The sequence below is a fragment of the Tauraco erythrolophus genome, chromosome 3 (genome assembly GCF_009769465.1).
Source record: "Tauraco erythrolophus isolate bTauEry1 chromosome 3, bTauEry1.pri, whole genome shotgun sequence".
Lineage (NCBI taxonomy): Eukaryota > Metazoa > Chordata > Aves > Musophagiformes > Musophagidae > Tauraco > Tauraco erythrolophus.
In genome coordinates this window covers 6,193,160-6,207,653 of record NC_141467.1, presented here as the reverse complement: position 1 = coordinate 6,207,653, position 14,494 = coordinate 6,193,160, and the positions used below count along the sequence as shown (strand labels likewise).

The window sequence follows — 14,494 nt, the reverse complement described above, 5'->3', positions numbered from 1 at the left end:
AAAAAAAGCAAAACAGTAGAAAACATATATGGGTAATAGTAAAACAAAAGCCCAGCCTAATAATAGCCCTTTATATCCACCAAGTTACACTTAAGAAAATGCTAGCCAAACAGAGAAGTAGAACATCTGGAAGACAGAGCTTTTCATGTCTATAGTATAGATTCTAAACCAGTATTAAAGGCATTTTCTGTCCATATTGTTAGCATTTTTTTCTTCACAATAGCAACTTGAAAAAGGTCTATGTGGAAAAAAATTAACTACTTCAAGACTTTCAAACCTCAGTTACCAGCTTATGGATTGACAGTTACAGATAACTGGAGAAGGCACATGACGATACAGAGTCCAATTAAAATCCAAACACTAAACGGAAATGGGAAGTGAAACTCAAAATTCACAAATATGACTTTTTGCATCCCCTAATCCGTATTCCATAAATTTGCGTTCAAGCATTTTACAGCTTTTTCAGAAAAGAAGTTGAACACACCCAGAGAAGACTTAAGGATTTTGCTTTCGGTTACTTTGTTGTTGTTAGAGGGTGTGTTTTTTTTTAGGAAAGGGGATATAGAATAATCTAAACAATATTAAAATGCAGACACATTCCCTCATTTGTTATTAGCGCCCAATAGACCCACTGCTGAAGGTCGAGTAAGAATAAGAATACGAAGAGCTTGCTGATGCATCAAAACTTCCCCTCCTAGACCCACTGCGTGAGCCTGAACGTGAGCCAGAGCGAGAGCCAGAGCGAGAGCCGGGTGCTGAGGAGACATTATAGGGACTGGATATGCCTTTAGATGAAACAGAGGCTGCTTCCAAGAGTTTAAGCCCGGTGATGTCTTCCACCATTGACCGATTCATGGCATCTTTGTAGGATATTTTCAGTTTGGTCTTGGGGCAGGTCAGAATTTTGGGATAGCTGTTCGTGTCTTGCAATTTCTGGGCAGCACGACCATCAATCAATCCATTCCTAATGGCTTCTTCAGTACTTATTCTTCCACGCACTTCTGGGTCCACGAGACCTCCAGTGAGGTACTGGAATTCAAGGAACCGCTGCCCAGCCTCGTAAGGCAACCACTTTTCCTTCACTGCCTCAGCTGCTGACATCCTCTTGCGTCCACCCTTTATGCCTTCAAACCCTATGAAGGCCTTCTGGGCTGGTTTGAGACGCGTGGCCATATCCTGATCAATGATGCCTTGACTGGAGGCTTCCTGAAGTGAAAGCCTCTGGCCTGTGGTAGGGCATATTATGCCCCCTGTGCAGGCCTGGGCTTCAAGCAACCGTTGCCCGGTGATGCTATCCACAATGCCTCGCTGTATCGCTTCTGAAATGGAGATTTTCTCCAAGTTTTCTGTGTCAAATATGGCTGCAATAGGACTACACTCTTCTGGGATCTCTGAGAAAGAACCACTTCTGATCAGTGAAGAAGAACTCCTGACACTCAGTACTGTGGGAGACCGAGTCACCGACTCGTGCCGAAACACCTCATCGGTGCCGTTACGGCAGGAAATCATGTCTGCAAACTGCGTCAGGCTTAAACTGCCAGAACGGTACTGGTCAAAAAACTTCCTCTCAACCAGACCTTTATCGATAGCGTCTTGGATGTCATACTGGCTACCTGTTTTTCTGTCGACAAGGACTACTCTACTGCTACCATCTGATCCTGTAATAGTTATTTCTTCCCACTCACACTCCTGTTCAGCTAGTTCTGTATAGGTGTCGTAATCTATGAGGCCTTTGCTGTATGCCTCCTGCACGGACATTTCCCTGTTCGTTTCTGGATCTACAATGACAACCCGGCGCTTCCTAAGGGTGTTCTTCTGCGAGGTGTGCACCACTTTCTTCTTCTCTCTCAGGGGCAAAAGGCAGAGCCCTGTTGCGTCATCCTTTATGCATCTTTCTTTCAACTGCAAGTAGGTCAAGTTCTCCTCTGTGTTGGGATCAAAGAACCCTTTGGTGTCATCACTGGGATCACTAAGAATCTGGTTGAGCTCTTCGTTGAAGTAGCCACGCTTGTAGGCTGTCTCGACAGGCAAGCGGTAGCTCTCTTTGGGGTCAATGATTCCTCCAGTAGCAATCTGGGCCTCCAGCAAACGAATGCCATGGCCCCTCTCTATGAGCTCTTTGTTCATTGCCTGAAACAGAGAAATGATGTTTCCAGTTTCTGGGTCTTTGTACCCAGTGACGGCTCTTTCAGCAGAGAGAAGTTTCTCCTTAAATTCAATTCCAACAAGGCCTCTTTTGTAAGCTTCCTCAACGGGCAGCCTCACATTGCTGACAGGATCCACTATGAACCCTGTGGCTGCCTGGGCTTCTAGGAGCTCAAGGGCTGTCCCCGGTCTAACCAAACCTATTTTCATAGCCTGGTAAATGCCAAGTTTCTCTTTAGTGGTCTCATTGTAGATACCCGCAATGCAGCTAGAGCCTTGAAGGAAATCAATAATTCTCTCACTCACTTCTTCCACTGTAATTGCACCTCTTTCCAAGTCGTTCCTTGTTGATTCCTTAATAATTCCAGCCTCGAGCAGTGCATCTGCTGAGACGGGCTGCCTGATCCCTTGGAATGACATACTCCTCTTCTGCACCGGGAGGAGGAGAAGACCAGTATGTGATTCAATCCTACATTTTTCCTTCAGCTGCATGTAAGTAACTGCCTTTTTGGTGGTGGGATCAATGAAGTTCTTCGTAGTGCCTTGGCAGTTGTTTAGGATCCTGTACAGGTCTTTGTCAATCAAGCCACGAGATAAAGCTATATCTTTGGGTAGGAAAACACTGTTGACAGGATCAACAATCCCTCCTACAGCCAGCTGGGCCTCAAGCAGACGAATCCCAGTTTCTCTCTCAACCAAGTTTTTCTTGATGGCTTCAGATACTGGCACAGTTTTGCCCGAGAAGGGATCTTTAAATCCTGTAATCGCCTTTTCTGCTGTATAGATTTGTTCTCTGTCATCAAAGTCGATCAGATCCCTGGCGATAGCACTGTCCACGGTTAACACCTCATTTCGGTGTGGGTCTATCACGCCTCCTGTTGCTGCCTGGGCTTCTAAGAGCAGGACTGCGTTTTCTGCTGTAAGCAGCTGATTCCGTTTGGCCTCAACAAAAGAGTACTTCTGCCTGGGCGAAAGGGACACCCCTGCAATAGCGCCTGCCCCTTTGAGGTAGGGTTCAATGTCAGCCGCGACTTCTTCCACTGACCTCTGCCCCTTCAGCAGTTTATCCAGTGTGAGTTTGTCTATCAGCTGACACTCATACAGCTGCATTGCTGTAATCTTCTTCCGCAGCCCACTGAACAGCAACTTGGAGGCATCAATACAAAAGTCTTCCTCAGTCTGCGTAGATCTGTGGGACCCATATGGGCGTTGCTTGAGCTTCTCAATCTCTCTTTGCAGCCTGAGACGCTCAGACTCTAACTCTGACTGGTTTTTGACAGCGGTCTCTTCCAGTCTGCACCGGTATCTCTCTTCGATCCGTTTGATCTCCATCTGCAGCCTTTCAATCTCACTCCTCAGGGCGTTCTTCTCCCTCTCACTCTTCTCTCTCTCACACTGGATCTTCCTTATGGATTCCTCCGTCCGAGAGTGCTGGCTCTTCCACTGATTAAGGTCATTCAGGATCTGTTGCTTCTCGCTTTCCAGGCGTTGCTTCAAACGAGACTCTGATTCCAGGGTAACTTTCAAACGGTTCAGTTCCTCTTCCAATCTCTGCAGCCTGGCTTTATCTTGCTCCAGAGCACTCATTTTTATCAGCAAGGTTTCTCTTTCTTGCATAATGTGACTGTACTGATTTTTGGACTCTTGAATCCTATTGGATGCCTACAGTTTTAAAGAAGAAATAAACCAAAAGAGGACAGTTAGATTTTATGCTGGTTAGAGTTATGCTCTTCACTTACAATGCTCTTCAGCCTGTCATTTTACCTGCAGCAAGCTGCCACTGGAAAACATTCTAGTCGCAGCAGTGCCTTACCCAAGACCAGAGATACACATAAACCAGTGAGGGTACATTGTCCCTTCACTGACAGTGTCTCTAGTACTGCTGGAAACTCCATTCTGTTACCTATAGCCTTGATCTTCTGCTGGTTTAGTTAGCTCTTTGTAACTTTTTAATACTTCTCATAGTGCACCTACATGTACACAGAGCATTCAACACTCATGAAGAGTCTCATGCTCAGCAGATGCACTCTGACACAGCCCTACTAACCTGACTGAATTTATATTGCTAAGGACTGGTCATATATGGACAAAAAGAAAATACATGACTCAATTTTCACTTTCCTCTTAGTTCCTCATGTTACTCCAAACAATTTTACCTGTGTTGCTTTACATTTTAATTCACTTAATGTCTTCATATATGTATACAGAAACACAAACACCTACAAGCATGCACGTTTGTATGCAGTCTATACTAAACAGAATACAAATTTAGATATTTGTAATACATGCATATATATATATGCACAGATGTCAGATAATCTTAAATGTTAGTATTTTTTAAAAATCAGTATTAAGATTTTCTAAATAAAGGAAAGGAAAACTGAACAAAGGAGAGAATAGCTAAGAATAGGAATGAGAAAAGAAATATAAAGGGCAAGTATAGGAAAAAGCAAAGAAACATTTTCACAAGTGCTTACTTACATATATTTAAATAGTAGCTTTTTGGACAAGAAACCAGGAAGAATGAAATATGAAAAAATGTTTTCAGTTGTTTATGCTGCCACCTCAAGGTTAAGAAATAAGGGCCAACAGTAAAATTTGCGAATGCCCTTAGTGACTTCAGAACATAAATCCCCAAAACAATCAATGAAAGGTAGGCTTTAAGTACCTTAGGTACAGCTGACAACACGATCTTTAATCCTCACCTGTAGTCAACACCTTACCCAGTTTTGATGGCTTGTTGGTTCTGGGTTTTTTAGCTGGTTTAGTTTGTGATAGGACTCAGGTCAGCCTCAAGAGACTGCTTTAACCCATCCCGGGTGAAACAGCCTGGGGAAGCACACAGCAAGCAGGGTACAGCAAAAGCACAGTGGTACTCCACGCGCTCTCACCTTCCCCTAGGACGGTTTGGTGGAGACTGGCACAGATCCAGGGTTTCTCCTGGGGCAAGGGCTGAGGGCAGGGCTCAGCTAGACAGTAAGACAGCTCATGACTCCCTAGCACAGCTCCCAGGAAGTAAAGAGGCTAAGAAAGTGGCCAAATCCTGCCATTTTTTTTTCAAAAATGAACAAGGGGAAGGACCATAAAGGGAATATTAGTCACAAGTACAGTGAACTTAAAACAGCAAAGCGTGAATTAAGTTGATTTAAATGGACACTGCAATTAATTACATATCTGAGAGACAGTAAAGCTGGGATCAAAATATGTGTGAATACCTCTATAGCTTGCTTTTGGAATTTTTCAATTTCCTGTCTCAATTTTTCCCTTTCTTTCTGTAAATCATTAATCAACCCCTGAAGTTCCAGGGTTTGCTTGCTGCTCGTCTGAAGCTGATTCTTTAGTTCAGCAATGGCAGTATTTTTCTCATCAACTTCACTTCTGACCATTCTGAGGTCATCGTACTCCAATCTAGCATTTCGCAGCTCTTCCTCCAGTAACAAGTGTTCCTTGGTTAGGTTCTCGGTGAGAGACTGAAGCCTTTCGATTTCTATTTTGCACTCATTCAAGTTTTTGCTTTTTTCCTCAGAGCTTTTCTGTAAGTGCTCGTATCGCAGGTGAGCCTGTTTTAATTGCTCCTGTTCTTGGACCAACTGACGGCGTAAAGTCTCAATATCAGATGTGTATTTTCTTATCTCCTCCATGTATCTCTGCTTCTCTCTCACATGACCATCTAATACTTCTCTTTGGTGCCTAAGGTCATCTTCATTCCTCTTCTTTACAATAGACACTTCCTCTATCTGCTGTGTGAGATTAGTTATTTTAACCGATTGCTCTCTCAGAGATCTCCTCATGCCTTCTATTTCCTCCTCCAGTTTCTTCCTCCTGGACGCCTCCTCCATTACATTTTTATTCTGCCTGCAAAGCTCCTCCTCCAGCTTATGTTTCTGGATCTGCAAGTCTTTTACAGTGCTCTGGAACTTGGCACTTTCTTGATCCCTGCCCTTTTTCTCTTGTGAAACTCTTTCAAAGTCAATTTTCAGTCTGGCCAGTTCCTGCTCTTGGATCCTCAGCTTGTTAATTGTCTCAGTAGCACTCGTGTTTGCTTTCTGCAGGTCGAACTGGACTCTTTTTAACTGACTGTTCTCATCCTCTAGCTCTTTTCTCTGACTTGTTTCTACATCCAACATCTTTCTCAGCCTTTCGATCTCTTTGTTTCTTTCCTTAATGGTCTTAGAAGCATCATCGAGTGACTGTTTGTACCGCATGCTTTCATCAGAGTGCCTCTGAATAACTTGCTTTAGCTCGATCTCCAGCTGCTGTTTCTTCTGCGAAAGCTCTGAGCCAGCTGCCTTCTGCTGCTGAGCATTCTCTTCTATTTTCCGTAGATTATCTGTTGTCTGACTTATTGTATTCTTCAGTCTCCTAATTTCCTCACACAAATTCCTATTTTCTCTCATGGCATTATCAAGCTGCGTTCTATAATTATTTGTGTCCTCTTCCTTTTGCATGGTGACCTGGTGAATTGTGGTCTTTGTGATATTAATCTCAGTTTCATATTTGTTCTTTAAACTAATAATTTCCTCATCATAACTGTTCCTTACCTTAGCCAATTCATTTTCAAGTTCCCATCGGCTTTTAGCCTCTTCCTGAAGCTGAATCTTTAGCCTTTCCAGCTCCTTAGTTTTATCCTGAATAGTTGAGGCAGCCTCCTCAAGAGCCTGCTTGTATCTTGAGTTGTCTTCACCACGAAGCTGAATGATTTGTTTCAGCTCCAGCTCTAACTGATGCTTCTGCTGTGACACCTCAGAACTGCAAGCCTTCTGCTGAAGAGCATCTTCTTCTGCCCTCCTCCGTTGATCTGTGGTTTGCAGAATGGCATCGTTCAGCCTCACAATCTCATCCTTCAGGTCTCTGTTTTCTCTCGTCAGTCTGTCAACCTGGGCTCTGAGGCCTTTGGCATCATCGTCTTTCTGTGCAGCTATCTGCTGGATTGTGGTCTTCTTAATATTAATTTCTGTTTCATACTTGTTCTTTAAATTACTCATCTCCTCGCTAAACTGGTTTCTTACCTTAGCCAGCTCATTTTCAAATTCCCTCTTCCGTGTGCCTTCGTCCTGAAGAAGAACCCTCAATCTTTCTATCTCGTACTCCTTCTCCTTGATGACCTTCTCAGACTCTAACTTTTGCCAACCAAGGCTGTCTTTCTCGTTTTGTCTTGTTTTCTGCAGCTGGTCATAGTCATTCTTCTGCTGCTCATATCTATCCTCCAGCAACTTCCTTTTCCTTTTCTCATCTTCAGTCTCATAAGTCAGCCTGGTTATTCTGTCATTTAGATCCTTTATTTGGGCATAGCATTTGTCCAGGTTTTGCTTAGCAGAATTTCCATCCATTTCAGCTTGTCTTTTCATCTCTTCCAAACTCATCAGCTTTGCCTTGAGCTGAGAAATGTCCATCTGGTACTTCTGCAGATTTTGCTCCAGGAATTTATGTTTGTTGCTTGTCTCTGAATTTGAATCCCTGGCAAGCCTGAGCTCCTCTTCCAGAAGTTCAATTTTGGTGTTTTTCATCTGCAAAATTACAGCAGAAAAAAAAAAAGAAAAAAAATCCGCATAAGCGTTTGTTACAACTGTTTCAAAATCATCACATGCAATACAGTACATATTTGTAACACTTAAAAGCATTTTTCTTCTCTGCTACAATGAGAGCTCGAAATCCTTTTTTATTTAATGTCATCAAGACAAATTCTGGAATCTGTACTTATTCAGAGTCAAACCTTATTCAGAAATCAGCACAATGACTTTCAGGGGAGAAATAGTACTTGATGGGGAGAGGGTGATGCAATATAGGTAGTAAAATCTGATGTACCAAGAGTTCACCAGCAAAGCCTTCCTTAGAACCACCACGATTTTCAAACAGGCGATTCACATTCCATTTTGTGACCTCTTAAATGGGCCTCTCTGTTTCCACTGAGCTGTATCAAATCAGGAGTTACTCCATTTGAAACACGTTTGATATGGCCTGAAATGAAGTGTGGCACTTTAAACTGTGAGGAGCAAGTTTTCAGCACTGAGATAACTGCACTCTCACTGAGGTCCAGGCTGTGATGGGCAGAGAAGGACCTCTTGTGTGCTGTCTTGAGCACCTCCTATTTACCAAGGTGGCTAGTGTTCTCCACCTCACACATGACCTTGGAGGCAACTTTGCAAGATGCTGTACTCTTTGACAAAAGATGCATGAAACTGCTTATATGCCTCCTTCACGGGACACCACAAAGCTCAAGATTTAGTTTCGTGGACTGTTTTGCACTGCACTTAGGCAGAAAGTCTTTAACCAGAGATAGCTTGTTAACCTGTGATAAAAATAAAAGCTAAAGAAAATGAAAGAGTCGGGTTACCTTCAAGTCCTCCATGCTCTTTAACATTTCACTTAAGAATCTGTAATAATCTCCTGATCTTGTAAGAAGCTCTATGTAGCGAGACTGAGCCTCGCTAGCCTTGAAAAGAAAGAGAATCGTTAGCAGCTTGTACTACAGAGTTAGAGATGAACATACCCATGTCTCAGATCACTTAAAGGATTCCAATCCACTAGAGAAAATGTAAAAAAGTAAAATTTTCTCCTCGAAAATTCACATGACTTTCTGGGGACCCCAAATGTATAAATTCTCCCTTCTGATAAACCCACACCTGCTTTTTCAAGATCATTTTCCCCCACGGCTGACGTGATATTAAAAACAAGGCTTCATTCCCTGGATCATCACGCTCTTCCTGTCTGACAGTCACAAGTAACCTAAGTTAAACTTTTAATAGTGGTTAATTCCCAGGTTGAAAGTGACTAAACCACTTGGGGCATGAATCTTACTTTCTCACAATATGTATGCAGTGGATATTGAATAGGAATGAGGTACATTCCTGAGGGCTAATCTACTGTCTAAACGAGCCCAAGGATGATTTTACAGCACAGTGACTATTCCGCACTAATTCCTTGTGCTTATGCGCTTAGCACACATTACCAGTGACAGTGCTAATTGTTAGAATACAGCTGGGTATGAGTCACAATGGTTCACAAGGACGAACAAACGTGTTCAAAAGACTGATAGGGAGGAAAGAAAGATACCTCTTGTAGAATCAGCACTGCCGGAGACTGAACCACGCTCTTCTTGATAGGTATGTTGAGCAATGTTTCTAATCCGGAACTGTAGGAAGCAACCTGTAGTTCATAATCCTGTAAAACAACAGGGAAAGGTAAGACCCATTTAGTGACTGCCAAGGAATCCTCAGGGAATCTGGACTTCCCAAAATGCAAATAAAGTTTTGGGGTTGTTTCGGTTTTGGTTTTTTAATAAAAAGCTATGTTTTCCCTTGTTTATATCTCTGGCCATGCCTCTCACAAACAGAAGCTCATCAATTCAAGTACCACTACGGAGATTCATGGAGGAAAAATGACAAAGGGAAAACAAAAAAGGGAAGAAACGTGTTTCCGTCAGTTGAGGGCTACCCAGAAGTGAAAAAGATTCATGGGAGTAACTGGTCTAGGTACTGTTATCAACCAAAACTTCATCAGAACTAACTGTCTCTGCATCTCTTTCAAATCACATTTGCCGTGTCACATACATAGCAAGATCTTTGTCACAGAAAGTCAGACTGAGCTGGAGAAAGCACGGATATAAAGGTGACATAAAAATGCAAAGACCACAAAATGATTCCCTGTGTATCTCCTTGGTTTTCATGGCTATTGCACACCATTCCTCCTGCTAATCTGCATTTGTCTTGCCTCCTAGACTAGATCCTAATCAGACCTAATCTACCAATCTGTTCTCTATTCCCTTATTTTTTTAATATGTGAACTGGAAAGTTTGGTCTGGCTAGAAGGAGGCTTTGATTCTCCTGAAGAGAAACTCCCACTGGAATCTCCTGCATCATCCCATGGTCTTCAGGTGGAAAGTACACAAATTGCTTTCATTGTATTTTGTACACACAAGTGCTTCACCCCAGCAATTTCTGCACACACACATCAGGGAGCTGACATTTCACCTGCCAGCAAAGCAAAGACAATGGGATGCGCCTGACCATGAAAAACCACACCCCATAAAAACGGTGAAATCAAAGTACCTTAATTGCAGCCGAGCACTGATCTGCATGTTTGAGAAGCTCCTCAACTTTGTCTCGCTTCCCACAGATTTCACTGTGCAAGTTCTGTCAAGAAAAAAAGTGAGCTGTGAAGCACTCCCCTTCAAGTATTCCCTCCTGCACAGGCACCTGCAGCACGACACCACTGCAACCCCAGAGGCTGAGACCTGAAATGACCTCCAGCTCTGCAGTTTTTACAATGGCAAGCCCTCTGTGCATGAAAAGATTGTTCTCAGAAAGAACACCTAGCAACTGAACAACCCTCAGAGCTGGGAAGGGAGAGTTTTGTGACTTTAGCTTAGATGTATCTCCTCACTTTTTATTTTTGGGATATAATTTGTCCCATAAGTTGCACTATCATACAGTCCCTTGAATTAATTCAAGGCTGATGTGTAAAAGTGTCAGTGGTCGTGTAGGAGCCAAAAATGGGTTTGTTCATAATCTGTAGCAGGGCTGACAGAAAGTGATGAGGGTAATAATATTTCCTCTCTCCTGCTTTCTACACATGTGGTGTTTTTTGGTAGCCTGCGTACTTTATAACTCAAAACAGGCCACTGTACTGCAGACTGCATTGATACTGATATTTTCTGAACAGGAAAACAATTTAAAATCCAGATAATTGAAGCCAACTCGTTCAGGTGCTGCATACCTTCTGATCATGTAGATATCTCATGATAGCGTTGCAATCACACAGCTTCATGGACTCAATAGCATCCTGCCTGCGCTTGGCATCACAGATCCATTTGCACAGGGCCTGGTAGAGATCTCGGTAAGTTTTCAGCTGTTTGATCTGTCTCTCTAAATCCCACGATCTAGGAAAAAAAAAACAGGGAAAACTGTCAAATTGGAAAGTGCATCCTCTTTATTTCTCTTTAAACATTTTTCAGAAATAAGACACAGTAATAAACTACATAAAACTATGAGAAGCTCTAAAAGAAGATTCTGAACCAAAATTTCAAATAAATGGGAATTGTACTGGTTGCTAATCACCTAGCATGGATTTTTAGTGCCTCACTTTTGAGTAACTCTGCAATACAGAGGCTGGCACTTCCTGTCAACTAAGAGAAGGATGGATAAAACCTTGTAGTGATAAGAATGAAGTTCACTGACTTCAGTACTCTTGTTCTCAATTTTCACCAAAACCACCACCAACCAGTCAGTTTTTATTAATAAGACTAGATTTTGGCCCAAAATAAAAAAAAAAAATAACAAAACAAAACAAACCACACCCCCCAAAAAAAACACAATCAGAATATGCCTTCAGTTCAATAAAGGAATAGAAAAAAATTGTTCAGATTTTTTCACTTAGTTCTTACTGTTAATTTTTTAACCCTCAGGTATAGGGTATTCAGGAATAAGCACAGTTGCTTTGTTTGAGGGGGAAAATGTTGACTGGAAGTACTTAATCCTAGCACATTAGTAAGAATAAAAATAAAAATATTAGAACAACTCCTTAGCACATAGGTTATACATTAACATGACTAACTATATTTTCCAGCTTGGTCTTACACAATCCCTTTTGAATTATGTTCAACCTATTCACAGTTTCTCTAGTCTTATTGCCCTGAAGTCATCATTTGTCCTCTGGACATGATGATTAGTGCACATCAGTTCTTTTAGACTCACTGTTAAGATGATCTTAGTAGCAATAGCAATAAAGAAGAAGCTATGAGGAAATATGAGCAAACCTGTTATCTATCTGCTTATCAGCTCTCTGCCAGCGGTCTATTAGCTGGGTAACTTTGTCACAGAACTTTCCAATGTCCATGTCATACAGGGTATATGACTGGCAAGACTGTGAATGAATCTGAAGTGTTTTCTGCAGCTCATTTTCCAGGGCACTCAGTAGTGACTTCTTCATATTTAGGTCTGCTTTCATTTTCTGGAGAAAAAAAAAAAATGCTGTAATACATTTTATTCTTGAGAGGATACTCAGATTTAACCATCAACGGCACGCACAATACATTGGGATCTACAGATTTTGTTTCTAATTCAGTGAGGTATGTACACTGATGTCAGCTGGACTTAATAAATTTAAAGTGAAACAACTATTTTGGTAAACAGAGTTTGACTTAAGAATGTGTTTAAAGTTACTCACTCTTAAATAATCTGCTAAATCAAAGCCCTCTGCTGTCATATTCTGTAGCTAACATTTCAGTTTCTCAGAACTACGTAGAGCAGTTACCAGAAATTAAAAAAAGGTAAGAGCCTGCCTTGCTTGTTCCAAGAAACAACTGACTAGAAGATTTCACTGAAGTATGAAAGATTTCTGCACTTGCAACAGCTGTGGAATCAAGCCTCAGGATTGGCATATCCAGTTGTTAAATGTTATCCAAAAATCTGCACAGATTTTTTTTTTCCTGTTTACGTTTTTATAAACATATTCCATGGGGATGTTTCCTTGTGCACACGCTTGTCTGGGTACACATACTCACATACTGTGGGGTATCACCCAATGGCATATACAGTGCAGGCAGTGGCCTGCCTTGCAGCCCCCAGTCACAGGGATGGCTGCATCCTTCGATAATATATTCAAACATTTATTTATTTCTTGTGTAGCTCAAATTTACACCAGCTAAGAACAACTCCCAGCAACTGAACTGCAGCTCTCATTTAACATAATAAAGAGGTAACCTGGTCGTGCTCCATTTGTGTCGCCCACACTTTTTCCCTACTACACCTCAGAACAGGAAAGAATGAAGAGTCTCTATTCTCCCAAAGGCATTCAGTGCACAAAAGAACCAGCTCAAGGCCAGATAAAGACTGGTTCTGCAAGCCTCCTTTGTGCTCAGTAAAGCAGTTATTCTTTGCCTTCTCCCCTTGTACAGGATGGATAGTCCTCACTGTAAGATTTGAAATGGACTACATGGCAAAACCAGGACACACAGTAATACTCAGATTTACTTGTTACAACTAGATGACAACAAGGGCAATTAACAAGACTTTTTGCAAGAAAGAAGATATTGCCTTCAAATCTAGCTTCATAAGAGGTAAAAATAAACAAATAATTTTATACAGAAATGGATCATGGAGACCTTCCATGCCACTGGCTTTGCCATGACAGCAGCAACAACCAGGGGACGGAAGAAGTAGTAACCCGTACGTTCCTTCCAATGTTTTCCAAAAGCACTGTATGTCTACATCATAAGATACGACAGGATCAGCATTTCCACCTCCTGTGGTTTCAGAAGGGTTTCACCAGCTCTAGCAGCTACGAATTTTGCCTTGCTGTGTCCTTGGGTCTTGGCCTCTCACCTTCAGACAAGCCCGATAAGCCTCCACTTTATCAAGATCCAAAGGAACAGTCTCCTCTTCAGACAGTCTGACTTCAAAAACTCTGATCACATCTTCTGTTTGTAGAATAATCTGTAGCAGACACCTCAGTGCATTCAAGCTAAAATAAATAATACAAGACAAATACGTCACAGACTGGTGCAGGAAAGGTGATATTGCTAATTAATTGCAGATCATTAGTTAAAGAGAATAGACAATACAGAAGAAATTTTAGTGATATCCATGATTCTCACTTTTTAAATTTTTTTTAAAGTCTTCTAGAAAAGAGAAGAAATTCACATAAGTATCTGCCTCTACCCACATGCAGCGTTTGTAGGAAAGAAGGTGTAATTTCGTACTACTGATAACAAAAGGCAGGTTTCCGGACTAAGAATTATGGAAGAAAGTGAACGATTTATTGCTACAACCTCAATTTTCTTACCTGTCCAAGTAGCCAGCGGAAACACCATTAATATTTTCCAGTTTTTGAAACAGGGCATTTATTTCCGACTGCAAGTACACATACTTCTCGCAGCCTCTGAAGTTAGGCAGCAAGTCCTTATGCTTATTGAGGGTTTCAGCCATTATTTGAGAGTCATTCTGCACACCCTAAGGAAAGAGAATGCCTGATTTACACATTTCTGGTGGCTGAACGATCATTCTACAGCACATACACGATTGGTCTCCTCATCCAAATAAGTCTGCTGTTACTTAACCAGCTTGACTGAGGACTGGCACAGTGCCTGAGCTTGCTTTCTTCAAGGTAGGTGACACTGGGCAGTTTCTTTTTCGCATGGTCCACAACAGGCAGTTCCTCTTTTTGAGCACATCATCCTCTCTGAAACTCATCTCTGTTGAAAGCAGAGATTGCTTTTATGCCAGCTGCCTACTGCACTCAGGACACGTGACAAGGTCCTTCTGCTCTTAAAACCTCTGCGACCTCATGGCCTCAGGGGAATTTCTCATACGCTGAACCTGTTCTCTTTTCTTACTAGATCTTGTCTCTCCAG

At 41.9% G+C, this 14,494-nt stretch overlaps 1 protein-coding gene across 1 annotated transcript in view; it reads right to left on the bottom strand.

Annotated features, from left to right (window-relative positions):
• Positions 1–612: 612 nt before the first annotated feature.
• Positions 613–14,494, bottom strand: part of DSP (desmoplakin) — a 38,210-nt gene continuing 24,328 nt past the window's right edge. Inside the window, exons 16-24 of the mRNA XM_086608985.1 lie at positions 13,927–14,093; positions 13,467–13,605; positions 11,900–12,093; positions 10,861–11,023; positions 10,194–10,277; positions 9,199–9,306; positions 8,480–8,578; positions 5,361–7,652; positions 613–3,807 (exon numbers count right to left, since the gene is read on the bottom strand). Of these exons, the coding sequence (XP_086465111.1) occupies positions 613–3,807; positions 5,361–7,652; positions 8,480–8,578; positions 9,199–9,306; positions 10,194–10,277; positions 10,861–11,023; positions 11,900–12,093; positions 13,467–13,605; positions 13,927–14,093 (6,441 nt within the window). The remainder of the gene's footprint in view (positions 3,808–5,360; positions 7,653–8,479; positions 8,579–9,198; positions 9,307–10,193; positions 10,278–10,860; positions 11,024–11,899; positions 12,094–13,466; positions 13,606–13,926; positions 14,094–14,494) is intronic.